Source organism: Mobula birostris, chromosome X, assembly GCF_030028105.1.
Source record: "Mobula birostris isolate sMobBir1 chromosome X, sMobBir1.hap1, whole genome shotgun sequence".
Classification (NCBI taxonomy): domain Eukaryota; kingdom Metazoa; phylum Chordata; class Chondrichthyes; order Myliobatiformes; family Myliobatidae; genus Mobula; species Mobula birostris.
In genome coordinates this window covers 59,443,270-59,461,892 of record NC_092402.1, presented here as the reverse complement: position 1 = coordinate 59,461,892, position 18,623 = coordinate 59,443,270, and the positions used below count along the sequence as shown (strand labels likewise).

Here is an 18,623-nt window from a genome sequence, read left to right as displayed (position 1 = left end):
TAGAGTTTAATTAGTAAGCCATCCTTCCATAGTGAGTCATACGCTCTTTCAATATCTAGAAATACACTTACCATTACTTCTCTATTTTGAAATGCTTTTTTAATATCATGATCTAAAAGGGCAACAGATTCCATTGTTGATCTTCCAGTTCTAAAACCATTTTGATAGGCAGCAAAATGTCCCTTATTTTCCAAAAAATAAACAAGTCTGTTGGTGACCATTCGTTCCATAGTTTTACAAAGCACCGACGTTAAAGCTATAGGCCGATACGAACTAGGACTAGACGCGTCCTTACCTGGCTTTAAAACTGGAACTACCACCGCATGCTTCCATTCTACTGGTAATTTTCCTTCTTTCCACACCGAATTAAACAATGCTAGAATTTCTATTAATACAGAGTCATCTAAATGCTTAAGCAATTCATAACACAGTCCATCCCTACCAGGAGAAGTGTTTGAACCTGATTGGGCAGCTTCCTGCAATTCCTGAAGGGAGAAGAACAAATTTATGGAGCTATTATCATCCAAACTCCTGTCCAATTTCCAACTTTCCTTTAACATAATTTCCTTTCCCAAATCACCTAACTCTCCAGAACTGTGTAACGCTTGGAACACCTCTACAAACATATCAGCCTTTTCCTTATTGGTTACAGCTTCAATATCTCCTTCTAGCAAAGCTGGGATAGATGGTTTCCTATATATCCCTGACATTCTGTGAATGATCATCCATAGCTGCTTTATAGGTGTCTCAGGGCCCAGGGTTCCACAAAATCTTCTCCAACTATCCCTCTTTGCATGTTTAATTACTCTCCTTGCTACTGCTCTTTCCTTTTTATACTCCATAACATTATCTAACACTGGATACTTTCTCAACTTCCTGTAAGCTCTATTTCTGTTTCTTACTGCTATATCACAATTTTTATTCCACCACGGAACTAATGCTCGAGCCTTAAGTATATTCCGTAGCGGAATAGTCAACTGAGCAACTTTATGAATTATAGAACAGAGGGATTCATTCCAATAATCTATGGAGCCCTCGCTATTAATCTCCTCTATTATATCCACAGCTTTCTCCTGGTACTCATCCCAATCGGCCAAAGAAAAATTATACCTAGCAGACCTCTTCTCAACTTCTACTATCGAATTTCTACCAAATCTGCATAATAAAGGATAGTGATCACTTCCTAGTGTGCATCTGTCCATAACATCCCATTCCCCAACCCTGGCTAAGTTTGAGGAAGTGATAGATAAGTCTAAGTGACTACAAGTATTCTTTACAATATTAAATCTTGTAGGCCTTCCATCATTTAGCAGTACCATGTTGTATTTCTCTAGAAACTCCTCTATTAACGCTCCATTACTATCTTTACTTTCACTACCCCATATAGGATTATGGGCATTGAAATCTCCAACCCAGATTACTGGGGATTTTACCTTATTCATAATTTCATCCAAATCTGATAACATCATATTACCTGGATTATAAAAGTTAATCAAAGTTATTTGACCACAAGAGCTCCAAACCTCCACAGCCACAATTTCAAGGTTAGATTTAAAATCAAGTCTTCTAAACTGGAGTCCTGTTTTTATGAAAGTTGCACACCTTCCACCAGATTTACCTGTTCTGTCAGCTCTCAAACTACCATATCCAGGGATCACAAAATCTAAATGAGGCTTTAACCATGTCTCCTGTATACAGATCAAATCAGGCTTGTCTTTAAAAGTTCCAACAAATCATTTTAATTCTTACCATTTGCAGATAAACTTCTTGCGTTCCATTGTAATATTAAAAACATCGAAATACTAATAATTGGCCTCTTCATCCACATAAAGCTCCTCCGTGCTCTCTGATCCCGACAACTGGGAAGTATTCAGTGATTGTTTGTCTGTCATATACTCATGTAATTTTTCCGGCGAAATCTGTTTTCTATCAGGGAATCTCTCTGCAGCTCCAACAACTACTTTTATCATATCCGACCTCTTGACTGTAGTTTTAGCCCCGACCAGCACATCAACAACAAACGCCAAAAAAGACTCCTTAGTCATCAACAACATGCCTGAAGGAGCCATAGTTGGAGAACTTGGAATGAACTGACTCCCCATCATTCCAATCTTTTCTTTACTTATCCTTTGCTCTCTATCAACTTCCTTTACTGCTTCAGCATATGATATTTTTTGTTGGATACTAACATCCTGAATCTGCTTTGCCTTACTAAAATACTCACATCCTCTGAATGCCGCTATATGGTCCCCTCCACAGTTACTGCATTTAGGCACCGCTGCCTTACATGCTTTAGTATCATGATCCTCTCCACATTTCATACATCTTCTTTTACCTCGACATGAACCAGCAACATGTCCAAATCTCTGGCAATTATAACAGCGTAAGGGAGGCCTAATGTATTCTCTAACTTGATAAGACACGCACCCAAGATAGACTCTAGTTGGAAGAACATCACCTGCAAAAACCAGTAGAACAGGAGAATCCCAATCACCACCTTCTCTTGATTTTAATCGTTTGGCTTCAATCACTCGACCATCTTTAATATTGTCCAAAATTTCCTTTTCAGTTATGCCAGACCAAATACCATACACTACCCCCTTAACTCCCTTCCTTTCTTTCGGAGTAATACACTCCACTTTCACAACCAATTTTCCCACCATTTTAGCAACACACATCAAAGTTGCTGGTGAACGCAGCAGGCCAGGCAGCATCTCTAGGAAGAGGTACAGTCAATGTTTCAGGCCGAGACCCTTCGTCAGGACTAACTGAAGGAAGAGTTAGTAAGAGGTTTGAAAGGGGGAGGGAGAGATCCAAAATGATAGGAGAAGACAGGAGGGGGAGAGATGGAGCCAAGAGCTGGACAGGTGATTGGCAAAGGGGATATGAGAGGATCATGGGACAGGAGGTCCGGGGAGAAAGACAAGGGGGGGGGGGACCCAGAGGATGGGCAAGAGGTATAGTCAGAGGGACAGAGGGAGAAAAAGGAGAGTGAGAGAAAGAATGTGTGTATAAAAATAAATAACGGATGGGGTACGAGGGGGAGGTGGGGCATTAGCGGAAGTTAGAGAAGTCAATGTTCATGCCATCAGGTTGGAGGCTACCCAGATGGAATATAAGGTGTTGTTCCTCCAACCTGAGTGTGGCTTCATCTTTACAGTAGAGGAGGCCGTGGATAGACATGTCAGAATGGGAATGGGATGTGGAATTAAAATGTGTGGCCACTGGGAGGTCCTGCTTTCCCTGGCGGACAGAGCGTAGGTGTTCAGCAAAGCGGTCTCCCAGTCTGCGTTGGGTCTCGCCAGTATATAGAAGGCCACATCGGGAGCACCGGACGCAGTATATCACCCCAGCCGACTCACAGGTGAAGTGTTGCCTCACCTGGAAGGACTGTCTGGGGCCCTGAATGGTGGTAAGGGAGGAAGTGTAAGGGTATGTGTAGCACTTGTTCCGCTTACAAGGATAAGTGCCAGGAGGGAGATCAGTGGGGAGGGATGGGGAGGACGAATGGACAAGGGAGTTGCGTAGGGAGCGATCCCTGCGGAAAGCGGGGGGGGGGAGGAGGGAAAGATGTGCTTAGTGGTGGGATCCCGTTGGAGGTGGCGGAAGTTGCAGAGAATAATATGTTGGACCCGGAGGCTGGTGGGGTGGTAGGTGAGGACCAGGGGAACCCTATTCCTAGTGGGGTGGCGGGAGGATGGAGTGAGAGCAGATGTGCGTGAAATGGGGGAGATGCGTTTGAGAGCAGAGTTGATAGTGGAGGAAGGGAAGTCCCTTTCTTTAAAAAAGGAGGACATCTCCCTCGTCCTGGAATGAAAAGCTTCATCCTGAGAGCAGATGCGGTGGAGACGGAGGAATTGCGAGAAGGGGGATGGCATTTTTGCAAGAGACAGGGTGAGAAGAGGAATAGTCCAGATAGCTGTGAGAGTCAGTAGGCTTATAGCAGACATCAGTGGATAAGCTGTCTCCAGAGATAGAGACAGAAAGATCTAGAAAGGGGAGGGAGGTGTTGGAAATGGACCAGGTAAACTTGAGGGCAGGGTGAAAGTTGCAGGCAAAGTTAATAAAGTCAACGAGTTCTGCATGCGTGCAGGAAGCAGCGCCAATGCAGTCATCGATGTAGCGAAGGAAAAGTGGGGGACAGATACCAGAATAGGCACAGAACATAGATTGTTCCACAAAGCCAACAAAAAGGCAGGCATAGCTAGGACCCATACAGGTGCCCATAGCTACACCTTTAGTTTGGAGGAAGTGGGAGGAGCCAAAGGAGAAATTATTAAGAGTAAGGACTAATTCCGCTAGACGGAGCAGAGTGGTGGTAGAGGGGAACTGATTAGGTCTGGAATCCGAACAGAAACGGAGAGCTTTGAGACCTTCCTGATAGGGGATGGAAGTATATAGGGACTGGACATCCATGGTGAAAATAAAGCGGTGGGGGCCAGGGAACTTAAAATCATTGAAAAGTTTAAGAGCGTGAGAAGTGTCATGAACATAGGTAGGAAGGGATTGAACAAGGGGGGATAAAACCGTGTCGAGGTATGCAGAAACGAGTTCGGTGGGGCAGGAGCAAGCTGAGACAATAGGTCTGCCAGGACAGGCAGGTTTGTGGATCTTGGGTAGGAGGTAGAAATGGGAAGTGCGGGGTGTGGGAACTATAAGATTGGTAGCAGTGGATGGAAGATCCCCTGAGCGGATAAAGTCGGTGATGGTGTGGGAGACAATGGCCTGGTGCTCCTTAGTGGGGTCATGATCGAGGGGTAAATAAGAGGAGGTATCCGCGAGTTGTCGCTGTGCCTCGGCAAGGTAGAGGTCAGTACGCCAGACTACAACAGCACCCCCCTTATCGGCGGGTTTAATAATAAGGTTAGGATTAGTGCGGAAGGAGTGGAGAGCAGAGCGTTCTGAAGGAGTGAGGTTGGAATGGGGACAAGGTGTGGTAAAGTCGAGACGGTTGATGTCCCGTCAGCAGTTAGCAATAAAGAGATCCAGAGCAGGCAGAAGACCAGAGCGGGGTGTCCATGAAGAAGAGTAGGGTTGAAGACGGGAGAAGGGCTCATCGGTGGGGGTGGAAGAGTCCTTGCCGAAGAAGTAGGCTCGGAGATGGAGATGGCGGAAGAAGAGTTCCGCATCATGGCGAACACGGAACTCGCTGAGGTGTGGGCGAAGGGGGACAAAGGTGAGGCCCTTACTGAGGACAGAGTGCTCTGCCTCCGACAGTTGAAGGTCGGAGGGGATGGTAAAGACCCGGCACGGATGAGAGTTGGGATCAGAGGCGGGAGGGGGAAGGCTGGGGGTGTCGGTGGAGAGGAGAGGGTTGGGGTGAGAGGAAGATGGAGCCTCTGAGGGCACAGGAACTGACGGTGGGATCTGAGGGAGACGGGATTGCAGAGTATTGGTGGGGGAAGGGGAGACGGGAGTCACAACAGCAGCACATAAAGACCCGGCCTGGAGATCAAGGCTGGAGTCGCAGTTGGTGGTTGCGCAATCACTTTGTTTCCACCATTTTAGCACTGTTACATTGGTCAGTATCTTTGCAAGAAATTTTCAGCAATCCATCAGACAAAACCTTGGCCTGGAATCCTTTACCTATTTGGTTCTCTAATGCTGCTGCCACTTTCAAAGGATTAAGGGCTCTAAATCCTCTTTCTCCTTCATTCTGACCTTTAATTTTATACAGAACTATAAATTCCTCCAATTCACCCATTTTCCTCAATTTGTTGTCCCCCATTACTTCAGGTCTTTCACTTGATGCACCCCTTTTTCGGCTACCTTTACTTCTGGAGTATTCCACAGTCTCCCGCCCTCCCCCTTCAGTCTCAACCCCCCCCCCCCCCCTTTGCAGCCATAGGCTACAAACTAACCCTTTCCAAACTACTGGGCTCCTCCACACCAAAGTCCCCACCCACTCAATCAACAGCCCCAACTGCCAGTCTCTCCCTCAAACTCTTCTCCTGCTCCAGCACCCGCCTGGCCCCCCTCCACATGTCAGATGTGGACTTGTCTAAAGAACAGGTGTTCCCAATGAACTCTAACTAGTTCTGGCCTAATGCTCTCTCAGTTGGCCCTGCTCCAATTTAATACTGTCCAGACCTGCTGGAAGTGTACAACGCTATGCTTCTGGCTGGCAGTATGTCAGAGTCCATGAGGAGGGGCATCATCACCCTCATCTACAAGCAGAAGGGGGAAAGGGAGGACATTAGAAATTGGAGACCCATCTCTCTCCTGAATGTGGATTACAAGATTCTGTCCAAGGCTATTGCCAACAGGGTCAAGTCTGCGCTAGGACAGGTGATTCACCCAGACCAAACCTGTGCTGTACCGGGCAGGAAGATCTCAGACAGCCTCGCACTGCTGAGGAACACCATCGCCTACATGCAGGACAGGGGGGTGGACGCCTGCCTGGTCAGCTTGGACCAGGAGAAAGCCTTCAACAGGATATCGCACACGTACATGGCAGACGTGCTCTCCAAAATGGGATTTGGGGAGGGAATCTGGAATTGGATTAGACTGCTCTACACAGACATCTGTAGTGCAGTCCAGGTCAACCGGTGGGAAACAGACAGCTTCACCATCAGGTCTGGAGTCAGGCAGGGCTGTCTCCTCTCCCCTGTCTTGTTTGTCTGCTGCATAGAACCCTTTGCGGAAGCCATCAGGAGGGATGAGGGCATAAGAGGGGTGACGCTGCCAGGCAGTGGAGGGACCCAAGTGAAAACCTCCCTGTACATGGACGACATCACTGTCTTCTGCTCTGATCTGAGGTCAGTTCGCAGGTTGATTGGCACCTGCGAACAGTTCGAGCTAGCGTCGGGGGCCAGGGTCAACCACACAAAGAGCGAAGCCATGCTCTTTGGCAACTGGCCCAACCGATCCAGCGTCCCCTTCACCATCAGGTCTGACCACGTGAGGGTGTTGGGGATCTGGTTTGGAGGGGCTGAGGCATGCAACAAGAACTGGCAGGAGCGGACTGCCAAAGTGAAACAGAAACTGGGACTGTGGGGAGGGCGCTCCCTGTCGATAACGGGCAAGAACCTGGTCATCAGGTGTGAGGTGCTCTCAGGGCTGCTGTACTTGGCGCAGGTCTGGCCCGTCCCCCGCTCCTACAGCTCGGAAATCACCCGGGCTGTCTTCAGATTCATCTGGGGATCCAAGATGGAGCGGGTGAGACAGACTGTCATGCACAAGTCCCTGGACAATGGGGGCAAGAACGTCCCCAATGTCGCCCTCACCCTGATGGCCAGCTTTGTATGTGGCTGCATCAGGTTGTGTGTAGAACCTGTGTGTAGAACAGGTTCTACCTGTCGCCCTGGCTACGAAGGATCTCCCGCGCAACGTGCCAGTCAGCTGGTCGTTGCCGGCATACCTGTCCTACGTAGCAAAGTTCTTCCAGGAGAACGCCTTTGACCACAGGGCCATCAGGCAGTGGTCGGCACGTAATGTCCTGCAGGCACTGCAGAAGAAGGACGTGATGGACACAGTGGGGTGGTTCCCTGAGCAGACCGTCCAGTTCATCTGGCAAAATGCCTCATCGCCAGATCTCACCAACAGGCACCAAGACCTTGCCTGGCTGGTGGTGAGAGGGGCCCTCCCAGTCAGAGCCCTCCTGTACACCCGGAACATCGTCTCCGCACCCCGCTGCCCATGGGAGGACTGCAGTGAGGAGGAGTCTGTGACCCACCTCTTTGCACACTGTCAGTTTGCAGAGATGGTGTGGAGGAGGATGGACGGGCTGGTGTCACGTTTCATCCCCAGCAGCTGTGTAACAGAGGACTCTCAGATTTACGGGCTGTTCCCGGGGACGCACACGGAGACCAACATCCGGTGCTGCTGGCAGATCACCAACTCGGTGAAAGACGCTCTTTGGTCGGCCCGAAACTTGATGATCTACCAGCACATGGAGATGTCCGTGGGAGAATGCTGCCGACTGGCACACTCTCGGCTGCAGGAGTACGTGCTGAGGGACGCACTGAAACTCGGTGCAGCCACCGCAAGGGCCCAGTGGGGAAGGACCATGGTATAGGGTTCTTCACCCGCGGGAGTGGGAGGGGTCGGTGGGCGGGGAGTATACCCCTCAACAATGAGATGCTAAGCTGAACTACTGGAGTGCCACGTGGGTGGCTATAAACACGGGTATTTTACTGAGTATAATGGAAACGTATGTAAAGGATGGAAAGTTATTGAATGGTTTATTGTATATATTTATTTTTGAATAAAGTATATTTTGAAATTTAAAAAAATTAATACTGTCCCACAAGGTCCACCCTGAGCTTTCTTAAGTACTCTATCCCGCTATATACTGACAACATCGCCACCCAGCCTCAGACATACGCTCCAGCTGTGCTGAGTCGGTCAAATTTAAACATGGCGTCTCAAAACACAGAGCACATGATGCGAATGCCTATGTCACCGACTGTGACGTCATTACGGCCGAGACGGACACGCGCGTAGTTTGCCCTGTTAGGGGATGGTGAGGGAAAGCCGGGCGTGGGTAGGGCGCGGTTTGCGTGGTCGCGCGGTATAAAGAAGGCACACGCAAGGAACGGCTTGCGTACGTAGTAATGGGTTTGCAGATGTCAATGCGAGCTGGGAGAAGTAGTCTGCGGAAAGAGCGGACCCTGGAAGATGATGCTGGCGAAGATTTACTGGGAGACAGCGATGACCGGCAGGAGGATATAGCGCGTTTTCCTTACGTGGAGTTCACCGGCAAGGATAGTGTCACCTGTCCGACGTGCCAGGGCACCGGCCGCATCCCTAAAGGTAAATGAAGCAGGGTTGTGGAATGAGTTTTTCGTTCGTCGTGCAAGAGCGATCGTTCGCGCCTGCTACACTTTTCGAAGTTTTCGAAACCCTAGCTGTATCCGTTCTCGGAGTTTGTTTTCAGTTTGTCTACTTCAAAGCATCTGTTGTGTTACTTTACCACAATATGTCTGATGCCGTAGCATCCATTGTAACCGCGGGAGGGCGAATTAACCCTGCGGATAACGTTACACAGAATGTTGCTGTTGGCTTTTAAGCTCTGGAAATCCTGTTTGACATTTGACAAGTTTGACATTTGTTTAATGTTGTAGGCTCTTAATTGTCGTGTACTATTGTTGTGACTTGAGAATTTAATGGAAGAGGCAGATCAAAAGTCGGTGTATCGCTTTCATTTCTTTGCTTGAGATATTTAATAAGCCGATCGGGTGCAAAATTGTAAGTGAAAAGTGTGGTTAATTCCAAATATCAAAGAAGAAGTTCAAAGCATGAAGATTTTGAAGTACACGTAGTAACTTGTTTATGCGATTTTTAATGCAGTGAAATGTCCTAAGATGTACAGACAATTGCGCCACAGTTGGGAATTTCAGAAAGAACTGCTGTGGAAGTATTTCATATAAAAATATATGAATAACTTCTTGAATCCCAGAAGTTCATTTTGGTTTATTTGATTACAATCTCTGGAAGTCAATTTTATTTCTGGAGTGAAAACCTGGCCCTGAAAACTTAACCTTCCAATGTGGTTACCATTTCTGGCTCTTCTGTACCATTTCAGAATCAGGTTTATTATCACCGGCATGTGACGTGAAATTGCTATTATTCATAAACCGACCTGTTTGACTGGTTCACTTTACACGTTGTTGCGATTTGCTGACCAGCTTAACTGTTACTGGGGGGGGGGGGGGGAGAGAGGAATAGAATGGTTTTTAAGTGTGCCTGTTGAACATTTTACTCTTGGCCCAATCAGATTTGCATAGTCAACGTTGCCACGGATGCTGCCCGACCTACTGAGTTCCTCCAGCGTGTTCGGCCCTAGCATCTGCGGAGTATTTTTTTTAAAAACGCAAACAACAGGAATTCTGCAGATGTAAGTCTAAGTTTAGCAACACACATCAAAGTTGCTGGTGAACGCAGCAGGCCAGGCAGCATCTCTAGGAAGAGGTACAGTCGACGTTTCAGGCCGAGACCCTTCGTCAGGACTAACTGAAGGAAGAGTGAGTAAGAGCTTTGAAAGTGGGAGGGGGAGATCCAAAAGCTCTTGGCTCCATCCCTTCCCCTCCTGTCTGCGGAGTATTTTGTGTTCACAAGCTTGCATAGTTCTTTGTTATCATGTAACTTTACCTCACACTTGTCTACTGTTTTTTTTTCTTTATCATATCCTTTATATATTGTATTGTGCCTAGAAATAATCTTGCCTTAATGAAAGACCACTTCTGCAGTGCCGTATTCCTTGGTCAATTTAAGTGGCAGGAACTTGACCAAAACTCTTAGCTCATCAATTAACACGCCTGCAGATACCAATAAAATTTCTGAGACTTCAAAATTCATTAATCCTGAAGGAAATATTGCAATAATGATACTACATTCTTTTTTAGTAACTAGGATCACTACCTCCAGAAGAACACCTTTTATTGCTTGTACATAAATTCTGTTACCAGAAGAGCTGCTTGCACATTTAACCTGCTGACCTGGGCCAACAATTTGGTGTTCTTGCTTACATTTCTGCAACCCGAAATTTGAGCTGCAAATGGCTGACTTCTGGGTGACTGGAAGTGCAGTTTTGCTGCTTACTATTTTCTGGGGCATAGATTAAATGCTAATGGAGTGGAAGCAATAGTACCAAAAAACCCCAGAGCATACTCAGTATAAGCAGCAGGCTTTTTATGGGTGGCAGAAACTCTAGGTGTGATTCATGATTTTTTCCTAAATATGGGGGGTGGGGTGAGAACTGCTATGGAGGGAGGTGCTGTGAAAATGTGGTGCTTGTTGAAGCAGGAAGGTTGATGTTGGATTTGAATGTGAGCATGTGCTACAACCAACATTGCGGTAGTGGAGAGAGTAAAATGCTGATTGTATGGTTTCTGACCTGCTCTTGCAGCAATGATGTTTATAGTTACAATTAAGTCAGTTGCACAATAGTTATTTTGGTGTGGGGAGATTGTTGCCTGAAGTTCAAAAGTTAAAGTAAAATGTATTATCAAAGTAAATGTCACCACAAACAATCCTGAGATTCTTTTTCCTGTGGGCATACTCAGCAAATCTATAAAACAGTAACCATAAACAGGATCAATGGAAGAGCATAGAAGGTGACAAACTGAAAATGTAGATATAAACAAATAAGTTGGTTCTTAAAGTGAGATCATTAGTTGTGGGAGCATCTCAATAGATGAGTGTAGTTATCCTCTTGTTCAAGGCCTGATGGTTTAACTGTTCTTGAACCTGGTCCTTATCCAAAGTATTCCTGCACTCAGTTATTTCAAATGAGCATTTGCATCATATTAGCATTACTTGAGTTAATGTGCCCAGCAAGGCTTGGTTACCTTGATCTTAAAGCAGGATGGTGGCAGTAGGCGATTTGTCACATTAAGCCATGGTGTGGTTTCTGTTTGTCAGTCACATCCAGCTCATGAGACTGGTGCAGGCCTACCCAGAGAACCTCTGGCATTCATGGGCTGTATTAATTGGCTGTACTGTTCTGAGTTTGTAATAACACTAGATAACAAACATTTTGCTTCCTGAGTACTTTTGGGTATATCTTGTGGATTTTTAAGATGGTGATTTTCATATCAGCAGAAAATTTCCCTTTCATGCACCATTTTTAAAAATTTCCTATGTTATTTCAATTCATTATTCAAGTCAATTAAAATGTTGTCCACAATGTGAGCTAAGAAGTTTTCTATCTTGTCCAGGCATGCTTTGGAAAAGTGGATGCTGCATTGCAGGATAGGGTTTGCATGTATATCGGTTTGTAATCACTTTGACGCGCATGCTGTACGTGCATAGCATATTGTGTGTACTCATAATATTTTCAGCAGTATTTGTGATAGCGAAATTTCTTCCCAATGTTGTAACAGCTGCGATACTTTTTGTTATATTTGTAGTCTTAAGGACAGCATGACTCTTAGTAAGAAAGCATATGAGCTCTGCTCTGGGTGTAAAATTGGCGACCAAGACGAGATGGGCTTCTCACATTTGTTGCGCAACATTCACTGTTGATCTTGGAGCTTGGCTCAGAGGCACTCTGAAGACGATGCCATTTGCTGTCCCGATGATATGGTGAGAGTAGAAGGATCATGTGACAGACTGCTTCTGTCTGACCAGTATATTTGGTTTCTCTCTTAAAAAGAATATCAATCTCCCTTCAGCCATGAGACCTGTGCTGTATGATGATAGTCTACCAGTACCAAAGCCACCAGAGACATGGAGTCTAGAGGAGGCAGCCTAAAATGCCATAATACATGAGCCAGGAATGGAAAACTATACTGATAGATTTTGAACCCTTTGTGTCATGTGGACATCATCAGATAACAGTCTGAGCTAAATGACCTAGTCAGACTTGGGTTTGCCAAAAGCAAAAGCAGAATTACTGGGTTGAAGAATACAAAGATGGAATCTGCTGTCACCAGGCACAAAGATTTCTGCAAAGGATTTTGATTATGAGACAACAGTTTCCCAATCTTGGCATCAGCCATTTTAAGGAAGGCATTTTTGTTGGTCCACAAATCAAACAGGTCATTAACGACAGGTAATTTGAAGAACTTCTAGTGGGACTGGAGAAAATCGCATGGAAGGTATTTGAGGATGTTAAGTTTTCTTGGCAACTACAGAACACTAAACTGTGGAGCTTATTGACAACATGCTTCAAGCATACAAAATCATGAAGTGCAACATGTCACTGAAGATTCATTTTCTGTACTTCCATTTAGAATTCTTCCCTGCAAATCTTGGCATTGCCAGTGACCAATATGGTGAAATGGTTCACCAGGACATCATGATCATGGAGGAGTGGTATCGTTGCAACTGGAATCCATCAATGCTGGCTTATTGTTAGGCACTTAAGTGAGAAGCCTCATACTGAGTACAAACAAAAATCATCAACAAAACATTTTTAGCTTGAACTATTGCAAAGCATCAGCACTGTTTTGTGATTATATACAAAAAGTTAATTTCTTTTTTCTCCACATTCCTGCATGATACTAGTCTGAAATTGTATTTGTGTTCAGCTTCAAGTAGTCTATTATGAACAAAAAAAGACTGAGGAAGCAACACTTTGGGGTGGGGAGGGGGGAATCTGCTGTTCAGTGTATAGATGTGCCTGCACATCAGATCTTCTAAATAACTAGACCTCTCAACTGCCAGTTCAGTCATAGCACTCAGTGCTGTTAGAAAGTATTTAAGACTGTTCGAGTAACCTTTTGTCTCCAGACTTTATTTAAAAAAAAACACTCTAGGGGATATGCAGTGTGAATGTGTACCCTGCACAATGACAAATGTGTGACCACGTATATGCTGGTGAGAGCTGCCTCTTTGAAGAGGATACAAGACCAGGGAAACCAAAAAATCAACCCCTTTGTGAACCTCCATCTGAACCCCACCCCCATTTGTACCAAAAGAAACCCAGATCTAAAACAACCGTTTTGTTCACCTCCCATTCTTTGTGCACAGTCAGTGAGACCGGCTTTATCATCTTTCTATACTAATGTGCTGCCCGCATTGGTAGACAACAGCTGCCTGGGTCATTGCTATGGAAGCTGTGATATTAGCTAACTATTTTGGAAATTGAAAACCTATCATGTACTGCTCTACCTGTGTACAAGTAGATTCTGTCATGAGGGTGTGAAGCAGTATATGGGGAAAGTTACAAAGGTTTAAGTATTGCAATGTCCCAACTGTTTCCTGATCTGATGTAGCAGTTCCCATTATAAAACATCTCAATGCATCTACCTATGAGTATAATTGGTGGTGCACTTGACTTCACACTAAAACCACAATTACAATGACCTTGGTGAAACCTTAAAATGATCAGAAGGCAAAAGTTGAGGTGACTGCAAAATATTTACTGTATTGAATATCAGTTAAAGTGCTGGCACTCTCTAAGGTCATAGATCCTAATTATCTAACCTCCCCTACCCCCTCGTGCTAAATACCTGTTTAGGTTAAAATAATGAGAAGGAATAGATTGAAGGATGGGATTATTTTGGGGAGAACAATGGTGTAATTTTTTGATCTTTGGGATCCATTCATTCTCACACTTGTGAACATCTTACTTCAGCAAATTTGAATTTAGTGGTGCATAGGAGAACTCCAGGTCAGGTGACATCTATGGACAGATTGCTAACTTGTTTGGTCTGAAACACTTTGTCAGCGATGATGTCAAGTTAGCAAATAAATTTTGGAGGATTTACTTTGTCAAAAGACCTTGGGTTAAAGTGGTAGAACTGTAGTATCACCGCTTCAGCTTCCCAGGTTCGATCCTGACCTCTGGTGTTGTCTGTGTGGTATTTCCATGTTCTTGCAGTTAGCACATTGGTTTCGTCTAAGGATTTGGCATTCTTCCATTACCAAAGGCGAGTTAGTAGGTTCATTGGACATTTAGGGAGAATAAAAATAGGGCTAGTGTGAAGTGTTCCTGATGATCAGTGTAGATTTGGGCTAAAGGGCCTGTTTCTCTGCTGTATGTGCTTACATCACCAGAGCTGGCTTGACGATATATTTTCAATGCAGACAAAGTGGAGTACAAAACCAGTAATAACAAGTCACTTGGCACTTCCTTCAAGTTTCAAGATTGTTTAATATCACTTCCAGAACATAAGTGTAGGAAGAACAATTTTTATTTTTCTTCTGAATCTGATGCAGCACAGAAATACATAAGCTATGTGTTTGTGTGTACATTGTATGTACATTAAGTGATGCTAGGTACATTGGTGATTCTGACAGGAAATGATAGTGGTGGTGTGGAGGAGTAGATAAACAACCTACTTGGGGAAAGTAACTGTTTTTGAGTCTGTTGGTCCTGATGTGGATACTATGGTGCCTCCTCCCCAATAGGAGTGGGAGAACAGGGTATGTGGAAATCTTTCTGATGTTGCTGGCCTTTTTCCAGCACCTTTCTGTATGTACTGCATGTCGTTGTAACTCCTGTTGCCTCGTCTCACTCCTGCCTAACATTCTTTTAGTCCCTTATCTCATACAGGATTTCTCTAGATTCTGAGTTTTAATGTATTGATAACTTTTAATAGTTCTATTCTCTTTCAAAGGCCCTTTATTGTAAGGTTTTTAAGAGGTTAAAGACTTGAATCATACCTTTTGAAGATTCAAGTAGTAATTATAACACAAAAAAGGTTCCTGTTTCTTGGTTTGCATATCTTTGACACTGATAAGTCACCACTTTGGTTTGTTTTCTGCATATTTGTACTCCACCCATACAGATGGCTGCATTCTGGTCTGTTTTCTGCATATTTTACTCCACCCATACAGATGGCTGCATTCTGGTCATGTGGTATTGTGGATGCTTTCTAGTGGGTTACTGTTTCACAGCTCTTACTATCATATGTTCAGCTGCACATGCCTCAAGTAGCTGAATGCGAGATGCTGTTTCTTGTCTGTTTTTAATTTTAAAAACAGCCACTTTCTTCCCCTTAAATGAAGTGCTTCTCCACTTCTGCTGTATGACATGGGTACAATACTGCAACAGGGAGGAGCTATCTTCTGGGACAGGCCACACGGAGGCCAGATATTATCTGTGAACCTGAACCCTTGTTACTGCAGAGTTTCAAGAAGGAAGAAATAATAGCTTTAAGTGACAAAAGTCCACAGCAATAGTAATTTAAAGAATATTTTGATTAGTTTATTGCTGTGCACCCATGTTGAATTGAAATTCCTTGCATAGTGGTACTGTATGTATTGTATACATGTAATGGTGCAAAACAGAATGGTGCAAAAAATGCTATTGACAGCTATACTTGGTTATTGCATTATTAAGAGTTTGGGAATGTGATTTCAGATTTCATCTTTACCCTTATAATGATTATTTTAGTTGCTGTCTGTAGGGTTTTTAAAAGCTTCCCAATCCTTGATCTTCCTGTTACTTTTTGTTGTATGCCCTCTTTTGGTTTTACATTAGCTTTGACTTCCCTTGTCAGCCTCAGTTGTACTATTTTGCCATTTGAGTATTTCTTTGTTTTTGGAATACATCTATCCTGCACCTTCCTCATTTTTCCCAGAAACCCAGCCATTGCTGCTCTACTGTCACCCCTACCAGCATCTCCTTCCAATTTACTTTGGCCAAATCCTCTCTTGTACCACAGTAATTTCCTTTACTCTGAAATACTGTTATGTCAGACTTTACTTTCTCCCTATCAAATTTCAAATTGAACTCTATCATATTGTAATCACTGCCTCCTAAGGGTTCTTGCCATAAACTCCCTAATTGCCTCTGGTTCATTACACAACACACAGTCCAGTGCAGCTGATTTCCAGATAGGTTCAACAACAAGCTGTTTGCTTTTTTTTAAAAAAAAAATATATTAAAAAAAAATGAGATTCATTACCAACTTGAGTTTCCCAACTGACCTGCATGTTGAAATCTCCCATGACTATTATAACATTGCCCTTTTGACTCTCCTTCTGTATTTCCTGTTGTAATCTGTGGTCCACATCCCAGCTACTGTTGGGAGGCCTGTATATAGCTGCCATCAGTGTCCATTTACCTTTGCAGTTTCTTACCTCAACCCACAAGGATTCAACGTCTTCTGATCCTATGTCACATCTTTCTACTGATTTGATACTATTCTTTACCACTAGAGCAACACCCCCCCCCCCCCCCCCCCCCGGCCTACCTTCCTATCCATCCGACACAGCATGTAACCTTGGACATTTAGCTCCCAGCTACAGCCATCCTTCAGCCACAATTCAGTGATGGCCACAACATCATCTGTAGTAGTGCAATGAGATCATCTACCTTATTTATTGCACTCCATGCATTGAGATATGACAGAGTACTCTATTTGCTACCTTTTTTTGATTTTTGCATCCTTAATGCACTGATGGCTGCAATTTTGTCCTATCTGCCTGTCCTTCCTGACAGTCTGATTGCATGCTATCTTTGCATTTCTTAAAAAACCATCCATCCTATCCAGAGTCCCTTCATTCGATTCCCACCACCCCTGCCAAATTAGTTTCATCCCTCCAACAACTCTAACAAACCTGCCTACAAGAATATTGGTCCCCCTTGGGTTCAGATGCAACCTGTGACTTTTGAACAGGTTATGCCTCTCCCAGAAGAGATCCCAATGATCCAAGAACCTGAAGCCTTGCCCCCTGTACCAGCTTCTCGGCCACGCATTAATCCGCCAAATTATCTTGTTTCTACCCTTACTGGCACGTGGCACAGGCAGCCATCCAGAAATTACTACCCGGGAGGTCCTGGTTCTCAGCTTTCTGCCTCACTCTCTCAATTCTCTTTTCAGGACCTCCTTCGCTTTTCCTTCCTATGGCATTGGTACATGTATACCAAACATCTGGCTGCTCTCCCTCCCCCTCCTAAAATGCTGTGGACCCAATCCGAAATGTCCCTGACTCTGGGAGGCAGCATACCATTCGGGTGTCCTGTTCGCGTCCACAGAATCTCCTGTCTGCTCCCTGACTGAGTCCCCTCTTCTCCCTCTTTCCCTTCTGCACCATGGATTCACGCACAGTGCTAGTAACCCGGTCTCCGTATCACAAAATGAAGCACCTTGTAAATATGACCTGCAGATAGACACATAAAATTAACACCCAATAAACTGAGTTTGACACATGGTGTCAAAAGGTATTTGGCTTGGAGAATCAGCAGTCCCATAAGAATGGGAGGCAGAAGTGCAGTAATAGGATTAAACTAATGTCTATTTAGGGGAAGTTGCTAGAAACTAACGTAAACTGGTAACTTGGTTAGTTATGAGATGGGCATTGGTAGCACTGTTTTACCTGGAACAAATTGTCTTTTGCAGTAGTAAGGAATGTCTTGGGGTGGAGAGGAAACATCTCAATGTGCAGATGCTTGAATGAGGATCAGACTTTAAAAAATTTAAACCATCATGTGTTGTTGAATATGGATTAATGAACAACAGATTGATAGGACTGAAGAACTGTTAACTGGGATAGAAAATGGGGAAACGATCCAGCACTGCATTGGACTAGTCCAGTTGATATCAAAGGTGCAAAGTTTTTGACAGTAAGGGAGATATTGCAGAAGTTGATAACAGTCATGGTGTGAAAATGAAAGCAGAAACTTGTTTTTGTTTTTGCTATACAACACAGTATGCTATGGAGATGTGAGAAAATGCAGGATTACCTCTTGTACATTATTGAGCATCAGGAAACCAGAGTAAGTTGTTTGACTATAAATTTTATTGGGTGGATCAATACTTAAAGGTGTGATAATAAAAATTGGCAGGGCTATTCCTGTGGCAGGAGAGCCCAACTTTTTTGGGGGTATTTGCTACTTAAGAAATAGAATATTAATTGGTCCCCACATGCACATGAAATTGACACGTGAGCAGTGGTCCAAATGAGGGGTATTCATTTGAGTAAAGGCAACTAGTTTCCTTCCCCCAACTGGTTATTTTATTATCTCGTTTAGAGATTCAGCATGGAATAGGCTCTTTCAATGGCACCACCCAACACCCCCCGCCCCCCACAACTAAAATTTAACAATACAATAGTTTGGTTAGTTGGTCTTGCTAGTTATTGTAACTTATTCAGTTCACTTAATTTAAATGACATTTCTACTGTGGTGGGATTCCAGCTCTGGTGGAGGGTATAGTCACAGGCTGTATGTTGACTTGACTGACAGCTTGGTATGGAAACACCAATGCCCTTGAATGGAAAATCTT

At 44.4% G+C, this 18,623-nt stretch overlaps 1 protein-coding gene across 1 annotated transcript in view; it reads left to right on the top strand.

The window, feature by feature from the left end:
• The first annotated feature begins 8,441 nt into the window (after nt 1-8,441).
• Nucleotides 8,442-18,623, top strand: part of tmem106c (transmembrane protein 106C) — a 69,259-nt gene continuing 59,077 nt past the window's right edge. Inside the window, exon 1 of the mRNA XM_072248831.1 lies at nt 8,442-8,754. Coding sequence (XP_072104932.1) covers nt 8,556-8,754 — 199 coding nt within the window. The 5' untranslated portion in view covers nt 8,442-8,555. The remainder of the gene's footprint in view (nt 8,755-18,623) is intronic.